General features: G+C 45.6%; 1 protein-coding gene across 1 annotated transcript; it reads left to right on the plus strand.

Moving 5' to 3' along the window:
* The first annotated feature begins 2,830 nt into the window (after positions 1 to 2,830).
* GSTM3 (glutathione S-transferase mu 3) lies at positions 2,831 to 6,137 on the plus strand. Its single transcript, XM_006064974.3, has 8 exons — positions 2,831 to 2,985; positions 3,383 to 3,458; positions 4,024 to 4,088; positions 4,773 to 4,854; positions 4,941 to 5,041; positions 5,367 to 5,462; positions 5,551 to 5,661; positions 5,940 to 6,137. The coding sequence occupies exons 1-8, from the start codon at positions 2,938 to 2,940 to the stop codon at positions 6,036 to 6,038; spliced, it is 678 nt and encodes a 225-aa protein (XP_006065036.1). The 5' UTR covers positions 2,831 to 2,937; the 3' UTR covers positions 6,039 to 6,137.
* Positions 6,138 to 18,197: the final 12,060 nt, after the last annotated feature.

The raw sequence follows: 18,197 nt of genomic DNA on the forward strand, positions 1-18,197 counted from the left end.
GAGCTAGGACACTGGGCATGAAATAGCAGCAGCCCTACATCCATCACTGGGCCAGACTATAAGTGGGAATTCACTGGAGCAGAGTCAGAATTCAATGATTATGGCCCAACTCTCCTTAATTTCTAAATAAATTTGAAAATAAGGCTATACTCGACATCTTTATCCTTCTGTGTACATTTCTCCTGGTATATTCCAAGACACCCAGTACAGGTGAGGGCAGAACATCAGAGCAAGGAGTACTGAGGCCGACAATTGCAGGTTTTGATCAGCCACACTGGCTGATGATGCAAAGACACACTAAAAAGCATGTCCAGGCTCTACCTGGCAACTTCCTCTTTTAGTACTTTTGTCACTTCCTGTTGCAGTGAGCTAATTTTGAGGCCCCCTCCCCAGCTTGTCTCTTTAGTGGTGGAACATAGGGAACATTGGACTGGCTACGTGAACTCAGGGCAAGTCATTTCACTCTCTGGCTCTCTTTTTCCTCTCAAATGTTAAGTGAAGAGTCTGAACTATCTGTGGCTTCTAATATTTAGGATATATAGCCTTCTTTAATCTCAGAACAATCACAAGACTCCCCTCCTTATATAACAGAGGTTCTACTTTCATTCAGTTAGTCTGCAGATAAGGTTTGATGTACATGTGAGTTAAGGGCCCCTTAAGAGTCCTTAAGATGTTCCCTTAGTACAATAGCCAGAACATGGAAGCAACCTAGATGTCCATCAACAGGTGAATGGATAAAGAAGTTGCGGTACATAGATAGAAAGGACTATAACTCAGTCATAAAAAGGGACAAAACTGAGTCAGTTGTAGTGAGGTGGATGAACCTAAAGTCTGTCATACAAAGGCAGAAAGAGAAAAATATCAGACATTAATGCATATATGTGGAATCTAGAAAAATGGTACTGATGAACCTATTTACAGGGCACAGATAGAGACACAGATGTAGAGAACAGACTTGTGACACAGTGGGGAAGGAGAGGGCAGGACGAACTGAGAGAGTAGCACTGACATATTTACACTATCACGTGTAAAACAGAGAGCTAGTGGGAAGCTACTCACAACACAGGGAGCTCAGCCTGGTGCTCAGTGATGACCTAGGGGTGAGGTGGGGGTGGGATGGGAGGGAGGCTCAGGACAGAGGGGATCTATATACATGTAGTTGATTCACCCTGTTTTACAGCAGAAACTAACACAACATTATAAAGCAATTATGCTGCAATAAAAAAAAGAAGACAAGATCTTCCCATAGTCACTCAGTTGAATCTGTCCATGACCCTAACATTGCCAAAATATCCTATTTTTTGCCTGCCTATCTCATTCCCTCAAGTTCCTGGCCTCAGAAAATCATCTCTCCTAACTGGTAACACTGAATAAGAAAGCAAATAGTTTCCCTTACAAAATAGAACAAAGGTGAGACCCTTAAGGTTTGACTGTCAAGAGCAAAAGTTAAATAGCAAAGTTAATTTGGGGGAATGAGGAGAGGCGATATTGACATATTGTCTTCTGGGGCTTCAAGGGGCTGAAGGAGTCCTAAAACAGGGAAAACTTTCAGAACCAGGTAAAAAAGTATTTTAACCCAGGTCTCCCCAGATTTCCCAGCAAAGACTGAGATGAGGTGAGACTGTTTGGATATCCAAGTGCAGAGGATCTAGCACACGTCGGGCTATTACACAGACCTAGTTTTGAATTCTCGGAGAAGGCAATGGCACCCCACTCCAGTACTCTTGCCTGGAAAATCCCATGGATGGAGGAGCCTGGTAGGCTGCAGTCCATGGGGTCGCTAAGAGTCGGACACGACTGAGGGACTTCACTTTCACTTTTTCACTTTCATGCATTGGAGAAGGAAATGGCAACCCACTCCAGTGTTCTTCTTGCCTGGAGAATCCCAGGGGCAGGAGAGCCTGGCAGGCTGATGTCTATGGGGTCGCACAGAGTCGGACACGACTGAAGTGACTTAGCAGCAGCAGTTTTGAATTCTAGGCCACCCATGGACACTTGAAATTAGAACAGCAACTCACCCTACCTCTCTACGCCTTGCTAATCTATAAAATTGGTGTAACAGCTACTTCACAAAGTTGTTGTGAAGCTTAAATTGGAATAAATTAGCTAGCATACATGAAGTACCTAGACTATTGACTAGCATATCATAGGTTTTCAATAAGCATTAGTCTTATATCCCAAGTTAATTTGTGACTGGCCTGTTATCTTAGGAGCAGAAATCCAAAAATTATAAATTCATCTGTCCCAACGCATTTGTACTTTTTTCCTTTCTTCTTTTAGTGAACTGTCCTTTTAAAAATTTTCATCTTTGCTACACCCAAACTAGGGGGAAATGTGTTTTCCCATGCCTGGCCTAAGGGGTTTAGGGGCTCTGTGTTCTAAGTGTCTGTGCTGCAGAGGCCAGGCCAGGCACCTACCCAGTAGCTCAGAACTCCTCGCCATCCACACTCTATACACACGCCAAAGAGAGCGATTCCCTGATTGATGGTCAGCCTCTGTCGACTCCTGGTGCTTGCCCACTTACCCCCAAACCTCCCATCCCTACTAGATAAATATTTATGGCAACTAGGTAACAGGGTCCTCACGGCCTGGACTGCTAGGGCTCAGCCCCATCCCACTCTAACTGAACTATTAAACAGAGTGCGGCTTCACGCGCGGAAAGTACAGAGACTCAATCACAGGGCCCGGGCATTCTCCTCACGGGTCTAGCCTCGGGAGAATCCTCCCCCAACGCCAGAAACTGCAGAAGTCGCGCGGGCACGCGGCCAAGCGGACACTCGGAGGGTGGGGAGGGGGCGGGGTGGGGGGGGGGTGTCGAGACGACGGTGGGGGCGGAGTCAGGGCGCGCACGTTGGCACCACCTACCTACGACGGGTATAAAGCCTCTCCCGGTAGCCATCTACCACCAGTGCGCGAAGGCACACGGGCGATATCGACATGGCTTCGTCAAAGTCTATGGTTCTAGGTTACTGGGATATTCGCGGGGTGAGTGCGGTCTCAGCGGCTAAGCCACTCGGTCTGGGCGACTGACGCGGAGGTAGCGGGGGTCCTCTTGGTCAGCGGTCTCCGAGGCCAAACCTCCTACTCCGCGCTGCCAAAGGTGCGCGGCCGGCCCCCTGCGAGCTCCGGGGCCGCGGAGACCGACCCCCTGCCTCGCCGTTGGAGACGCTGGCCTTGGGGGAGAGGGGCTGAGGGCAGCAAGCCAGCCCGGGGTAGGTCTCGGGAGCTGCTTAACCACCCCATCCCGGCGGGATTCGGCGTCTCGGCAGCTCTAGCAGGGACGTTGGCGGGTGGGGGGTGGAGGATGTTGAGGGGGGTGTGGACTGCGCAGGTGCTGACGGAGCGCTTTCCCCACCCCCACACCTCTTCCCCGACCCATCAGCTGGCGCACGCCATCCGCATGCTCCTGGAGTTCACGGATACATCCTATGAAGAGAAAAGATACACGTGCGGGGAAGGTAATGCCACACTAGGTGCCGGTGCGACGCCGCGTTGAGCTGAGCAGGTCTTCCAACTGTTCCTGTCTTATTGTGCCCAGAGGGTGGCATCACGCCAAGGTCGGGTGGGACTTCTGCCACCAGTCACCTGGGAGCTGTCTGCTGTGTTTAGTGTGGGGAGAGAGCTGGGAATTTTCCTCCTGCTGTAGCCCAACTCTGCCTTAACACTGATGGTAATGGCTAAGCTTTTGGGATCTGGGTATGTGAGGTATTGGGCTTCCCAGGTGGCGCTAGTGATAAAGAACCCGCCTGACAATGCAGGAGACATGAAATGTGGGTTTGATCCCTGAGTCAGGAAGATCCCCTGGCGGAGGGCATGGCAACCCACTCCAGTTCTTGCCTGGAGAATCCCATGAACAGAGGAGCCTGGCAGGCTACAGTCCACAGGGTCGTAAAGAGTCGGCCACCCTGAGGCGACTTAGCATGCTTGTGAGGAATTGGAATTAGGGTGTGTCTGTACATCTTTCCACGCTCCTCAGGTGGGATATTAAGCTGGTTGGATCCCACTTCATTCTTTCTCTTACAGCTCCTGACTATGATAAGAGCCAGTGGCTGGATGTGAAATTCAAACTAGACCTGGACTTTCCTAACGTAGGTGGTTTTAGAAGAGGGGGCAGAAGGGAAGGCCTTCAACTATATCCTTGCTCCTTTCCTCTCGCCTCTAGTGGTTTGTAGAATAAGGGCTCTTCATCTCGATAGAATAGATAGAATGCAGGGTGTCCTTAGACTTGGATGAAGAAAAAATTACATTTGCATTTCTACTAACCACTAGCTAAAAGTTAACAGTTCTTTCTGTTGTGAATGTAGGCAATGTAACCTTGATTATTAGCCAAGCCTGTGACTGGGTATTTTTGCATTACATGTGTTGCAAATATAAATAAATATTATTTACACTTATCATACTTTGAAAGTATGATAGTCATTACATCTTCTTGTTATTTAATGCATTCATAGGCACATATTACTCTTAAAATTTTGTTCTTTTAATGTTATATAAATTATGTAATATGTGTAATTTGCTTTATGCATTTAAAAGCCTTATTCAGAGAAAAAGTGCATAGCGTGCACATACCCATACACAAACACACACGCAGTAAAGCACCCCTGTCTAGAATCAAGTGTAGACTCAGTTGCTACCTTTTACTTTCTTTCTTCTTTCTTCTAACACAGCATTTTTTCTCTACTGTTCTCTTCCCTGCAAGTCTTCTTTCCCAGGAGAGAGAGGCAGGGAGGCAAGAGAGAGGTTGTTCATTTGGCCTGTCCTTTTCTTTCCAGCTGCCCTATCTCATGGACGGTAAGAACAGGCTGACCCAGAGCAATGCCATCTTGCGCTACATCGCCCGCAAGCACAATATGTGTGAGTGGGGTAGGGCTGGTGTTGTGAGGGCAGCTCACCTGGGAATGGATAAGGCCAAGGGTGATTTCCTGTCATTTGGCCTACAGGCGGTGACACTGAAGAGGAAAGGATTCGAGTGGACATCATGGAGAACCAAATAATGGATTTTCGCATGCAACTGGTACAACTCTGCTACAACCCTGACCACGTGAGTTTCCTGAACAGGAAGGCATCAAGAACAAGGTGCCTTTAGGAACTCAACGGTTAAATCTGCCCCACTCTACTGCTGCTACCTTCCCACCAAGTCTGTCAGAATAAGAAACAGAACTCTTATTTCTGGAGGATTGGTTTGTCATGTAACTCTGGTGTTGGCCCTTCTTCTTTCCACATCCCTCTCCATCTGCCACCTCTCCCTGAAAGCATGGAGAGGAAGGCACCTGGAGAAAGGGCTGCTAAGTGTCCATCACTGGCCCATGCCCTGATTCATGGAGATGATCGCAGCTGTTCTCACTTTGCTTTTACTTCTCCCCCAGGACAAGCTGAAGCCTCAGTACTTGGAACAGCTACCTGGACAACTGAAACAGTTCTCCTTGTTCTTGGGGAAATACTCATGGTTTGCAGGGGAAAAGGTAGAAGAAAGGGAAGGGAGGGGATCCTTTGCTGCCTCTGCAGGTATTAATGAACTCCCCAGACCTGATGATCTTATTGTCCCTGTAGCTCACCTTTGTGGATTTCCTCACCTATGATGTCTTAGATCAGAACCGTATGTTTGAGCCCAAGTGCCTGGATGAATTTCCGAATCTGAAGGCTTTCATGTGCCGTTTTGAGGTGATGCCCCTTGCACCTTTCTCTTAAAAAACACAGGCTGCCCTGGGCCCTCAAGGGACCCCATTGTTGTATATTCTTGCCTAACACCAACTTTTGCCTAAAGGGATCAGTGGTTGACACCTCTAAACTTTAAGTCTTGGGAGGGCACTGTCTATAAGAAGTGGTGGGGATGAGGGACATGGGGGTGGAGTCAGGCAGCATGCGAGTGCTACTGTTTTGAAATGGGTCTTTTGGCCTGGGTTAGAGTCTTTATAAGATTTGGTGTGCTTTCCTTTCAGGCTTTGGAGAAAATAGCTACCTACATGCAGTCTGACCGCTTCCTTAAGATGCCTGTCAACAACAAGATGGCCCAGTGGGGCAACAGGAGAATCTGCTGAGCAGGAGGCAGACTTGTACTCCTTTTTTTGTTCCATTCCGTCTCTAGGGTACTTGTACTCCCTCTTTCCTGCTCTTTTCAATAAATAGCATTCAGGCTACTGGTGTCTAGCTTGATTTCTGTTGGGAATAAAGGCCGAAGGGGAGTAAGGACATGTGAATTAAATCACTGCAAATTGGCGTTCGCCTACCCCACACCTGAGTTCAAGAGCTAGAGGCTCTTGCCCAGACCTTGAGAGTAAGGTGAGATTTCACAGCTGTAGATAACAGGTTGTTAAATGAGACTGTACCCCCTGTAAAGACTTGGTGAAGTCTTCAAGTAAAGGTGTGTGGTAGATTTGGGAAGATTTCAAGTAAAATTGTGGGGGTAGTTGTGGAAGATTTCAAGTAAAATTGTGTGGTACTATGGACTCAACTGGAGATCAGAAACAGACCCTTGTGTATGTGATAAAGATACTTCAAACTGGTGGACTAACCCATTTATAGGAATAGGACAGTTACTTAGCAATTAAAAATAATGGACTCCTACATTATGCTATTCACTAAAATTAATTCATCTGGAGTTTAAGGCCCAATGTTAAAGCTCTAGAAGTATTAATGAAAATGTATGAAATTTTGTGATCATAGGGAAGAAAAAGTTTCTCTAAATACACCATTTTAAAAGCTATAAAGGGAAAGATTTTACAGATTTACCGTTACTCCAGATTGTAAAGATTTTTTATGACAAGGGATAACTAAGAAAAATTAAATGGCAAATGAGATAAAAGACCAGTATGCTTCTGCTGCTGCTAAGTTGCTTCAGTTGTGTCCGACTCTGTGCGACTCCAGAGACGGCAGCCCACCAGGCTCCCCCATCCCTGGGATTCTCCAGGCAAGAACACTGGAGTGGGTTGCCATTTCCTTCTCCAATGCGTGAAAGTGAAGTCGCTCAGTCGTGTCCGACTCCTAGCGACCCCATGGACTGCAACCTACCAGGCTCCTGCGTCCATGGGATTTTCCAGGCAAGGGTACTGGAGTGGGTTGCCATCGCCTTCTCTGAAAAGACCAGTATAGAGACTATTATATAAAGAACTCTAGTCAAGGTGATGGTTTTTCCAGTAGTCATGTATGGATGTGAGAGTTGGACTATAAAGAAAGCTGAGTGCCAAAGAATTGATTCTTTTGAACTGTGGTGTTAAAGAAGACTCTTGAGAGTCCCTTGGACTGCAAGGAGATCCAACTCAGTCCATCCTAAAGGAAATCAGTCCTGAATATTCATTGGAAGGACTGATGTTGAAGCTGAAACTCCAATATTTTGGCCACCTGATGCGAAGAGCTGACTCATTTGAAAAGCCCCGATGTTAGGAAAGATTGAAGGCAGGAGAAGGACGACAGAGGATGAGATGGTTAGATGGCATCACCCACTCAATGGACATGAGTTTGGGTAAACTCCGGGAGTTGGTGATTGACAGGGAGGCCTGGCATGCTGTGGTTCATGGGGTCGCCAAGAGTTGGACACGACTGAGTGACTGAACTGAACTGAAATCATTAAGGTATTCCAGATATTTTTTTAAACTAACATAATTCCTTGTGCCATACAGTAGGTCCTTATTATTTATTTTATATATAGTGTCTGTCAGTTAATCCCAAACTCTTAATCTATTCCCCGCCATTGCCCCCACCTTTTCCCTTTGGTAACCATAAATTTATTTTCTATGTTCATTTGTATCAATTTTTTAGATGTACATACAGCAGCAGCAGCAGCACATGTAAGTGAAATTATATGATATTGGTCTTTCTCTGACTTAGTATGATAATCTCTAGGTCCATCCACATTGCTGCAAACAGTGTTTCATTCTTTGAGTAATATTCCACCATGTATATGTACTACATCTTTTTCATCCATTCATCTGTCAGTGGAATTTAGTTTGTGTCCATGTCTTGGCTGTTGTAAATAGTGCTGCTAGGAGCATTGAGGTGCATGTATCTTTTCAAAGTAGAAATTTCATCTTTTCTGGGTGTGTACCCAGGAGTAATATTGCTGGATCATATTGCAGCTCTATTTTTAGGTTTTTAAGGAACCTCTATACTGTTCTCTGGGCTTCCCTGGTGGCTCAGACAGTGAAGAATCTGCGATGCAGGAGATGGGGTTTGATCCCTGTGTTGGGAAGATCCCCTGGAGAAGGGAACGGCCACCCACTCCAGTATTCTTGACTGGAGAATTGCATGGACAGAGGAGCCTGGTGGACGACAGTCCATGTGGTTACAGAGACTTGGAGACAACTGAACTACTAACACTTTCACTTTCATGCTGTTCTCCATATTGGCTGCACCAATTTATATTCCCACCAATAGTGCAGGTCGGTTCCCATTTCTCTACACCCTCTTCAGCATTTATTATATGTAGACTTTTAATGATGACGTTCTGACTGGTGTGAGATGATATCACTATGGAGGTAACTCAGTTTTTTAAAAGTGAACAAAAGCTATGGACAGATGATTTATGGAAATAGAAATATTGATGGCCCAAAAGTTTAAAAGATGTTTATAATTCAAGAAATTGAAATTTATACCAGTAAGAGGACCATTTTTCAGATGAACAAATTTACAGTTTATAAAGTATTGGAAAAGCTTGGGAAACTGACAAGGATTTCTTGCTGGTGGACACTTTTTCCCAGGACTCATTTCTCCAGGGACTGAAGGGCCAGTTTCCCATTTCTTTGCCTCTTCCCTGTGGTGAACAGACTTTAAAATGGCCCTCATAATCCCACCTTCTTGTACTCAGGCTCTTATGAAATCCTCTCCCTTTGAGTGTGGGCAGGACCTATGACTTCTAATAAACCACAGCAAAAGTAATACAATGGAGAGATGTGGCTCCCCCACGTCCCAACTGCCCCTGACTCTAGTTCTAAGATGGGCAAGGAGAGAATGCTCTCACAATGTCTGCCTTCAAGCAAAGAAGGAAAGTGGACACCCTGTCACCCCAGAGGCACAGAGATCGCACAAGTGTGAAACTAGTCGACTAGTGATGGGTTTGTGCAAGTAGCATCAGTAAGAAGTTCTTAAAACAAAAAACTTGTGATAGCTGAATGTGGTGGAGAAGTTCCCCCAAAAGTAGAGAACTTCATTTGTATTCATTATTGAGCAGCTAGATAAAGGCATTTCCAGTTCAGAAGAAAATGGCTTATGTGAGTCAAGAAAAATCTGTAGAGTTATTTCATGGATGGGATAGGTGATGTGTACAGAAATGGATCTGCCTTTAAAAGTAGTTTAACAGCTTATTAAAACACCTGGACTTGGTACAGAAATTGCATTTTCCTTATCCCTCAGCTGCAGGACTAGGTGGTACAGTAAGCCATGTGGATCAAAGGGATTTAAGGAGTCCAGGTGGATGGTAGAGGAGGGAGGAAGTAACATTTAGCCAGTGATTTTCCTAATGTGTAAGTTTGCTTACATCACTGCTGCTTGAATATGGTAGGCCTTCAGAAAAAGACAGTCTTCTTCATTTTGCAAAACCATAGCCTGACCTCTGCTTCCTCTCCAGCTACATCTCTTGGCAGATGTACGTCCCTTTCCCTGCAGCATTGGGTTCTAGCTTTTCTGAATACCCTAGACTCCAGAGTCAGGCTGCCTGGGTTGGGATCCCAGCCTTGCTACAGTAAACTTCTGGCCTCCTGTGCCTTCTCTGACAAACGAACTGCCCCCTCCCCCGCCACCCCACCCAACGCCCACTGGACCTTGTCAGGAATAGGCCAGTATTTCTAAAGCATTTAGAATGGATGAATGTTACATAAACTTACAAATTATCTAAAAGCACCATGTTCCGTTTTCTTCACGCTTTTGCACTTGCTGTTCTCTCTGCCTGGAATGCTTTTGTTCTGGCCGGCTAAGCCTGCCAAATGCCTATTCACCATCTAAGGTAAGCTGAGAAGCCCCTATCTGGGGGGAGCCACAACTGATAATCCCTCTGGGAAGTATTAGTGATTGTCACCAATGATTTATGATTGTTTCCCTTTTAGAGAAGTGTCACTTCCCTCTTGAACTTACATGTAACATTCTGACTTGTTTTGGCCAATTAAATGCAGTGGAAATTACACGTTTTCTGGGCAAAAATTTAAAAGCCACCGTGCGAGTGAATATATCTACTTCAGACTGCTGTGGAAGCCTCCATCAGTCTGGGTCTCTGACAGACCAGGAAAACCAGGGGCTGTTGACTGCAGTGGACAGAAAAGGTGAGCAAGAAATAAACATGCATTAAGCCACTGAGATTTGGTTTCACTTGAGTGACATTCCTCCACCTTCCACCCAGCTAATTTCAGTGCACTGACTTTAAATCCCTGTTCCTATAGGAGTCAATGTTTTCCTCTGTCAGCACGTACTGAACTCTAGTTGCTGGCTTAAATGTCTATCTCTGCCATTGAACAATATGTTGCCTGAGAGCAGGGACTGTGACTTAAGCAAATTTTATTTGAAGCTTGTGTAGAGCCTGACTCAAAGTAGGCACAACAATGCATTGATTCCCTTCTAATGAAAATGGAAAGAATAAAGAAGAGTTTGCTTCAGAAAAGTACTTAATGGTCTCAAGGAGCCTTAAGAATTTCACTCTGTTCTGGTTGGGAGATAAAACACAGCACAGAATGCCCTGTTCTTGAAGTAGATGGCAGAAGTGCTTGGACGGAGCACGGAAGATCAGGTTCAGGGAGGTGCCAGAGATCAGCCAAGAACTCTGAGGCTGGAGAGTGGGTAATGAGATTTTATGGTCTGGTCTGCTGCTTGCTTAGGCCAGATTGTAATGAAACATCTCTGAGGACCAGCAGGTATGAGCTCTTTGTGTTTGGGGAGGATTTTCAATAGAAATAATTATAGGTGTGTCACACGTGAGATTTAAACCCAGAAGAAAAGATTAAATAGACGTATGTATGTTTGAATTTCAAATGAACAGGTGCTGCTGTGCAGAAGACACATAGAGACAGAGGGCCAACCTGAGGTATTGTCACTAGAAGGGGTGTTTACAGTGGTGGGGAGACGTGGGACTAGAACCAACAGGATAATTTGCATGCTGGGTGAGACGTTTGAGGGAAAATGAGGCTAGATCTGTATTTTATCTTCTGTGGTGTAATGTTTCCAATAGTACTAACAGATTTTTGTAAACCATGACTGAAACCCTATCTGCTTCTTTCCAGAATTATGTTTAAAATGGGAAGAAAAGTAGAATGTAGGAAATGCAGAGTGGCTGCTGGGTCTTTTAGACAGGACTGTGCTTTGTCAGGGGATTGTGTTGGGAAGAGTTGGGAAAAGCCAGGTCTGATTAACAGGAATAGTATCATGGGCATATTCTGGAAGACTTGTTATGGGATCCACCAGGACTGGACCTTCTTCTTTGCTTCCAGGTCTTGAGTTGCTATACAGAGCAGGCTGGTCTCTGTGTGTCTGTCATCAGTCAGGTGGTAGACTAAGAAAGTGGGTTAACAGTGAACCTGAAAGTGAGGTCACCAGAGGGATGGACGCAAGAGCCAACCCAGGGAATAACTTTAGTTTACAGATATCGATGGTTAGTGTAAAAGCTTTATTATGCAGTATCTCTTTGGAATCTCTCACCATAGAAGGGCATATGTGTGATAAAAAACAAAAAAACAAGTGCTCAATCATGTCCCTGTGGACTGTGGCCTGCCAGTCTCCTCTGTCCATGGGATTTTTCCAGGGAAGAATACTGGAGTGGGTTGCCATTTCCTCCTCCAGGGCATCTTCCCAACCCATGGATTGAACCCACATCTCCTGTATTGGCAGACGGATTCTTTACCACTGAGCCGCCTGGGAAGCCCCTATATGCGTGGTAAATAAAGGCAAAACAGCTTATTTGCAAATATGAGTGTAGGCTGTTTTCTATTAAATTACAGAGCTCTTCTAATTTTGCCTTTTTTCTACCTCCCATTCCCTTAATATTTCATATGGACTGAATTGGGAGTCATTGACATTGTGCTTTAGTCTGGCATTTTCAGAATATCAACATAAGTGTTATCCCAAAATGCCAGACTTGGAGCTGGATGCAGTAGTTAATGACACTGGGTTGTCCCTGTTTTGGTGAAAGAGGGTGGATGTATTTTTGTTCATACAGGGATGGTTGTATTACGGTAGGCGTGAGTATCCTGTTGTGGTGATGGTAGTGATGACTGGAAACACACATGTGCAAAAGGATGTTTCTGTTCGGCATCTGTCCTCTGCATCTTTTAAACATCCTTCCCACAGGTGGGGAATTTCTCACACTACAGGTCCCACCTCCCCCAGGTGGAAGACTGCTAGTTGACTCTCGATATCCATGTCCCCATCTTCTGTTGTCACAGAACCTCCACTCCTGCTGGGCATGTTACTTCCCAGGCAGAAGATGTCATTTCCAAAATGATGAAGTTCTAGCTGCTGTTGCTGCTGCTGCTAAGTCGCTTCAGTCGTGTCCGACTCTGTGCGACCCCATAGACGGCAGCCCACCAGGCTCCCCCGTCCCTGGGATTCTCCTGGCAAGAACACTGAAGTGGGTTGCCATTTCCTTCTCCAATGCATGAAAGTGAAAAGTGAAAGTGAAGTCGCTCGGTCATGTCTGACTCCTAGTGACCCCATGGACTTCAGCCTGCCAGGCTCCTCTGTCCATGGGATTTTCCAGGCAAAAGTACTGGAGTGGGGTGCCATTGCCTTCTCCAGAAGTTCTAGCTAATGAGATATAAATAGAAGTGTTATATGTTACTTCCAGAAAGTTTTTCTGTAAGAGGGAAAGAGCAAGAGCCACTCGTCTTTCTCCCTCCGGCTGTTTGCAAAGCAAATGTGACAGGGCTTTAGCAGCTGTTTTGTCTATGAAGTGACATAGAGAATGGAAAACACCCATTCAGGATGATGAAGTATAAAGTTAAAAAGCTAAGTCATTAAGACTACTATGAAGCCAGCATTCCTAGTGCTTAACTGTCTACCTCCAGAGATCTTTTCACATGAGAAATAAACTCCTGTCCTATTTAAGCCACTGTTTTTATATATATATATATATATATATATATATATATATATATATACACACATATATATATATATATAATTTCTGGCTGTGCAGTCTTTGTGGCTGTGCGTGGGCTTTCTCTAGTTGTGGTGATAGTTGCAGTGTGCAGGCTTCTCCTTGCGGTGGCTTCTCTTGTTGCAGCTTCTGGACCCTAGAGCTCAGGCTCAGTAGTTGTGGCATACAGACTCAGTTGCCCTGCAGCATGTGACATCTTCCCAGACCAGGGATCACACCCATGTCCCCTGTACTGGTAGGTGGACTTCTGATCACTGGACTGCCAGGGAAGTCTATGCTGCTGCTGCTGCTAAGTCACTTCAGTTGTGTCCGACTCTGTGCGACCCCATAGACGGCAGCCCACAAGGCTCCCCCGTCCCTGGGATTCTCCAGGCAAGAACACTGGAGTGGGTTGCCATTTCCTTCTCCAATGCATGAAAGTGAAAAGTGAAAGTCAAGTCGCTCAGTGGTATCCGACTCCTAGCAACCCCATGGACTGCAGCCTACCAGGCTTCTCCGTCCATAGGGTTTTCCAGGCAAGAGTACTGGAGTGGGGAGCCATCGCCTTCTCCGAGGGAAGTCTATAAGCCACTATTATTATTTAGTTATACACAGAAGAACTTAATTCCAATGACTTCACCTGCTTTTCCAGCCTCCCTTGTGGCTGAGGTAAAGGCCTGTGACCCAGGTTCTATTAACTGCACACAGTAGTTCAGGACCTCAGTTCTAAAGAAGCAGACCCTGAGCATTTATCTGGCACAGTAGTGGTGGAGGGCTCAGGATGCTGGAGGCAGCAGTGACGAGACATTCATATCCGGTACCACAGTGGCTGTGGGGTCGTCTCTAGGACAGCCCCCCCATGTGGTTAGGCACACTTCCTAGTTACCCAGCTTCCAATGCCAACTCCCTGGCCTCCCCAGAGATTTAGTGAGCTACCAATACCTTTAAAAAATTATTTTCCTGGGCGGGGCGAACCCAGGCGGCGCGGGGCGGGGATCGGGTCGTGGCGGGCGGGGGGGTGGGGGGGGGCGGTTCCCAGTTGTGCTTACGGGGTTGTCATTGCGGCTGGGAACGGCCATTTCGTGCGCTCCTGGGTCCCCTTGGATCGGCATCCAGTGAGCAGAGCGGAGGGGTGTGGACCACAGAATATATAGGTGAACTATAAAGAAAGCTGAGTGCGGAAGAATGGATGTTTTTGAACTGTGGTGTTGAAGAAGACTCTTGAGAGTCCCTTGGGCTGCAAGGAAATCGAACCAGTCTATCCTAAAGGAAATCAGTTCTGGGTGTTCATCGGAAGGACTGATGTTGAAGCTGAAACTCCAGTTTTTGCAGAGCTGACTCATTTGAAAAGACCCTGATGTTGGGAAAGATTGAAGACAGAAAGAGAAGGGGACGACAGCAGATGAGATGGTTAGATGGTATCAGCGACTCAATGGACAGGAGTTTGGGTAAACTCTGGGAGTTGGTGATGGACAGGGAGGCCTGGCGTGCTGCGGTTCAATGGGGGTTGCAAAGAGTCGGACAGGACCGAGCGACTGAACTGAACTGAACTGAACAGAAAAACAAATGCTGTTCAAGGACACTGAAAGAACCCTGATGTTGAAAATCAGACCTGTATCGTGAGCAATGCTTAGAAATCCATGAGTTGACACATAGTATTAGGCCTATCATCCTTGTAGTTCCCTCAGTGAAATATGTTGCGAAAAGCTCTTCCTTCGTGGTATAGATTCATGAAGAAGCTAAATAGCATGAATCCTTTACGTTGACAACTGTGAATTTAAATCTCCTGTGAATCCTATGTGACAACCACACATACCAACATGATTTATTAGTATTATATCAATATTTTTAGTCCTACTGTATTTCAACTAAAAATGTCACTATATGATGGTACATGAAGTCAAGACATAAAATCAGGGCAAATACAAAATATTCCATCCTTTGAGAAAGGGAGCAAAAAAATAATGTGCTTTGCCTATTGCATTTTTATGTATTAGATCCTTAAGTATTTTATTCACCACACCCAACTGAATGGTTCACAAATGTTTCAGAGAGGAAAGGATTATTTCTCTTTAACAATGAGGAGTTCAACTGCTCTCAAAGCAAATACCCGACGGTAATCACCATGAAGGACAAAGTTGCTTATTCATATTTATATTACTCATTCGTTAGCTTGCCAAAGATTCTAGATCTGTTACCACATTTTTTTTAATAATATCCGCACGTGAAAGTGAAAGTGGCTCGGTCGTGCCTGACTCTTTGTGACCCCATGGACTATATAGTCCATGGCATTCTCTAGGCCAGAATACTGGAGTGGGTAGCCTATCCCTTCTCCAGGGAATTTTCCTGACCCAGGAATCAAAACCGGGGTCTCCTGCATTCAGAAAAATCATGTCCTTTGAATTTCCATTTTACTGTATAGGACCACGGCAATGTGATTACATAAAATTTTTTACTTTCCTTTAAAAAAAAAAAGTATTTTCCTGTTTCAGCAAGGAACACTAAAGAATACTCCACTCCCCTTTGATCTGTCTGAAGATAAAGATCTTATCTTTAATACTTTGCTTTCTATTCTCCCTGCTTGAAACCACTGCCTTAAACCCAAGGTTTCTCCTTGTCTTGGATTTAACCTTTATCCTCTCTCTCCTGGGTGTGGGAGAGACTGAAACTGGCCACAAAATCTATTTTTCTGTTGAAATATGTGTCTACCCTTGTGACTAGGTAAAGCCACACCTCTGATCACAAATGGAATGTGATCAGTCGTGACGTGTGCAACTTCTGCCTCACTTGTATACTAACTTGCTTCCTTAGGTTTGCTCTGTTTTCTTCCCCATACTCATGTTACATCTGCTACCAAGGAAATGAGGAAGCAACCTTGCTAATGGCAGAGCCACAGGATGAAATGAGCTTCAGTTCCCGAATAACTGCCTCAACAGCCTGACCTGTTCGTCATGGGACATGAAAGAATAAACTTCCATTTTCTGTAGGCTGCTAGCTTGGGATCTCTATCAGCTTCATCTTTCTCTGCTGCTACAACAATGACGGAGGAACACTAGGCATGGAACTTGTATTAATAGCAGGTAATTTCAGGTCAATGCGGGAGATACCAACACACTTGATGGTCAGGATCCAGGGGTAAGCCAGGAACTTCTTGTAGTACAGCCCAGTCTCTTGACTTGACACAGTCCACCTCCTAACTGTGCCCCTTGATTCTGCTTTAAGAGTCCTTGGGCATCTGTGATACTGCAGGTCCCAGCCTCTTAATTGGCTGAGGCCAGTGCTTCAGGGGTCCCTCTGGTTCGTGTAAACCCTTTAAGAGTGAAATCCCCATCCCCCCCAGGCCTGTGGGGCCCCTGCAGTTACTCCCCATTAGCCTTCAAAGCTAGACACTGTAAGGGCTCATCTTCCCAGTGCTAGACTCCCAGGCTGGGAGCCTGTTGTGGGTCTCAACTCTCACTTATGCTTTACAAGCAGTCTCCTACCCCCAGCTGCAGCGTCATGCCACAGTTCTGGGGACCTCACAACTACGGTGGAGCTCAATATGTCTACCCCATCACCCTTTAGAATCTTTATTAACTTTTTAATAATGTCATACATTTCTATAAGGTTAGATTGGTTTTTTAAAAAAAGCTGTTTACATTCCATATTTCAATAAAATTATATTGGTAGTTGCCGGGGACCAGCCCCGGCTGATCCAGGGTATTCGAAGGAGAGACGGCTAGGCGAGGGTCAGGGAATAACTGCTTAATTACACTTTAATTAAAGATACAAAGAGTAATAAAATAAGGATAGCTCAGTGAGGAAATTCAGTGGAGAAAAGCGGCTGAAATAAGGATAGCTCAGTAGGAAAATTCAGTGGAGAAAAGAAGCTGAGTGGCTTGGTTTACGCGGAAAATCAATATAACCCGTGACACCAGGTTAGCTCTGACCACGGAGGCCGCAGGCGCCCTCTCGAATAGCGGAAGGTGCCCCACCTTAGACACCTTCTCGAGTGGGTCTTAGAAGCCCAGGCAAATAAATGGTCGCAGAGGACATCCGCGCTCCAGATGGACACTCAGCTGGAATTTGGGAGAGAGAGTGACATGGGGAGACCAAGTTTCAGTGAACAAGGCCCGCACTTTATTTTCCAAAGTAGTTTTTATACCTTAAGGTATGCATAGAGGATAATGGGGGAAGGGGTGGAGTCATGTAAGGACAGCAGTTCCTGGTTCTAATCTAAGCCAGGCTTTCAAACTTATCATATGCAAAAGTTCAGGTGATTGACATCATCTTCTGGCCCGGAGGCCTGTTAACATTTTAAGAAACTTATTTTTCTCTAAAGGTGATTATTCCAAAGTCAGGCACCAGCCTTCCAAAAAGCATTGGACAAAGCTGCATTTTACATTTCTATACACCCATTATATCAATCAATACACTGCCAAAGACACAGTAGGTAAGGAGTATGGAGACTTAGCAGCAAACATTGGCCCAACAAGTGAAAAACCCTTCACCAATACATTTTCTAATCAATCTTTTAACTACTCAAAGGAATCTGTGTTTAGGCAGTTTAGAACATCTCCTGCCTCTCACAGTTGGGAGGCTCTGAACAATCACATGTGGCCGGAAAAACCTATTCAGGCAGGCTAGAGGATTTCCAAAGGAGTTTGTAGGTTGAAACACTGTCACATCCAAGAATTATTAACTGGAGCCGTAAGCTAACTCTTTTTCCAGAGAGAGGTAGTGGGAGACAGCCCCCCGTAAAGTCAGAGGTGTAGGTGAAAGCACAAAGCAGAAAGTAGGCAGACTCTGGTTTTGGGGGTAGATGCTCGAGAATTTCCAGGGGGACTCCTGAGGCTCGATCCCGCCTTTGCGTATGCCGAGCCTCCTTCCTCATGACCTTTGTCATGGGCGGAGTGCCTCACGCTGGCTCCCGGCAGTGATAGAATTCCAGTTGAGCTATTCCAGATCCTCACTCAATATGCAATATGCTGGCTCCCAGCAGGTAGTGAACAAAAACAGTTCCCCTATAGGAGAACCTGGGCTTTCCAGGTGGCGCTAGTGGTAAAGAACCTGCCTGCCAATGCAGGAGATGCAGGTTCAATCCCTGGGTTGGGAAGATCCCTTGGAGAAGGAAATGGCAACCCACCCCAGTATTCTTGCCTAGAGAATC

The sequence above is a fragment of the Bubalus bubalis genome, chromosome 6 (assembly GCF_019923935.1).
Source record: "Bubalus bubalis isolate 160015118507 breed Murrah chromosome 6, NDDB_SH_1, whole genome shotgun sequence".
In the NCBI taxonomy this organism is placed as follows: Eukaryota; Metazoa; Chordata; class Mammalia; order Artiodactyla; family Bovidae; genus Bubalus; species Bubalus bubalis.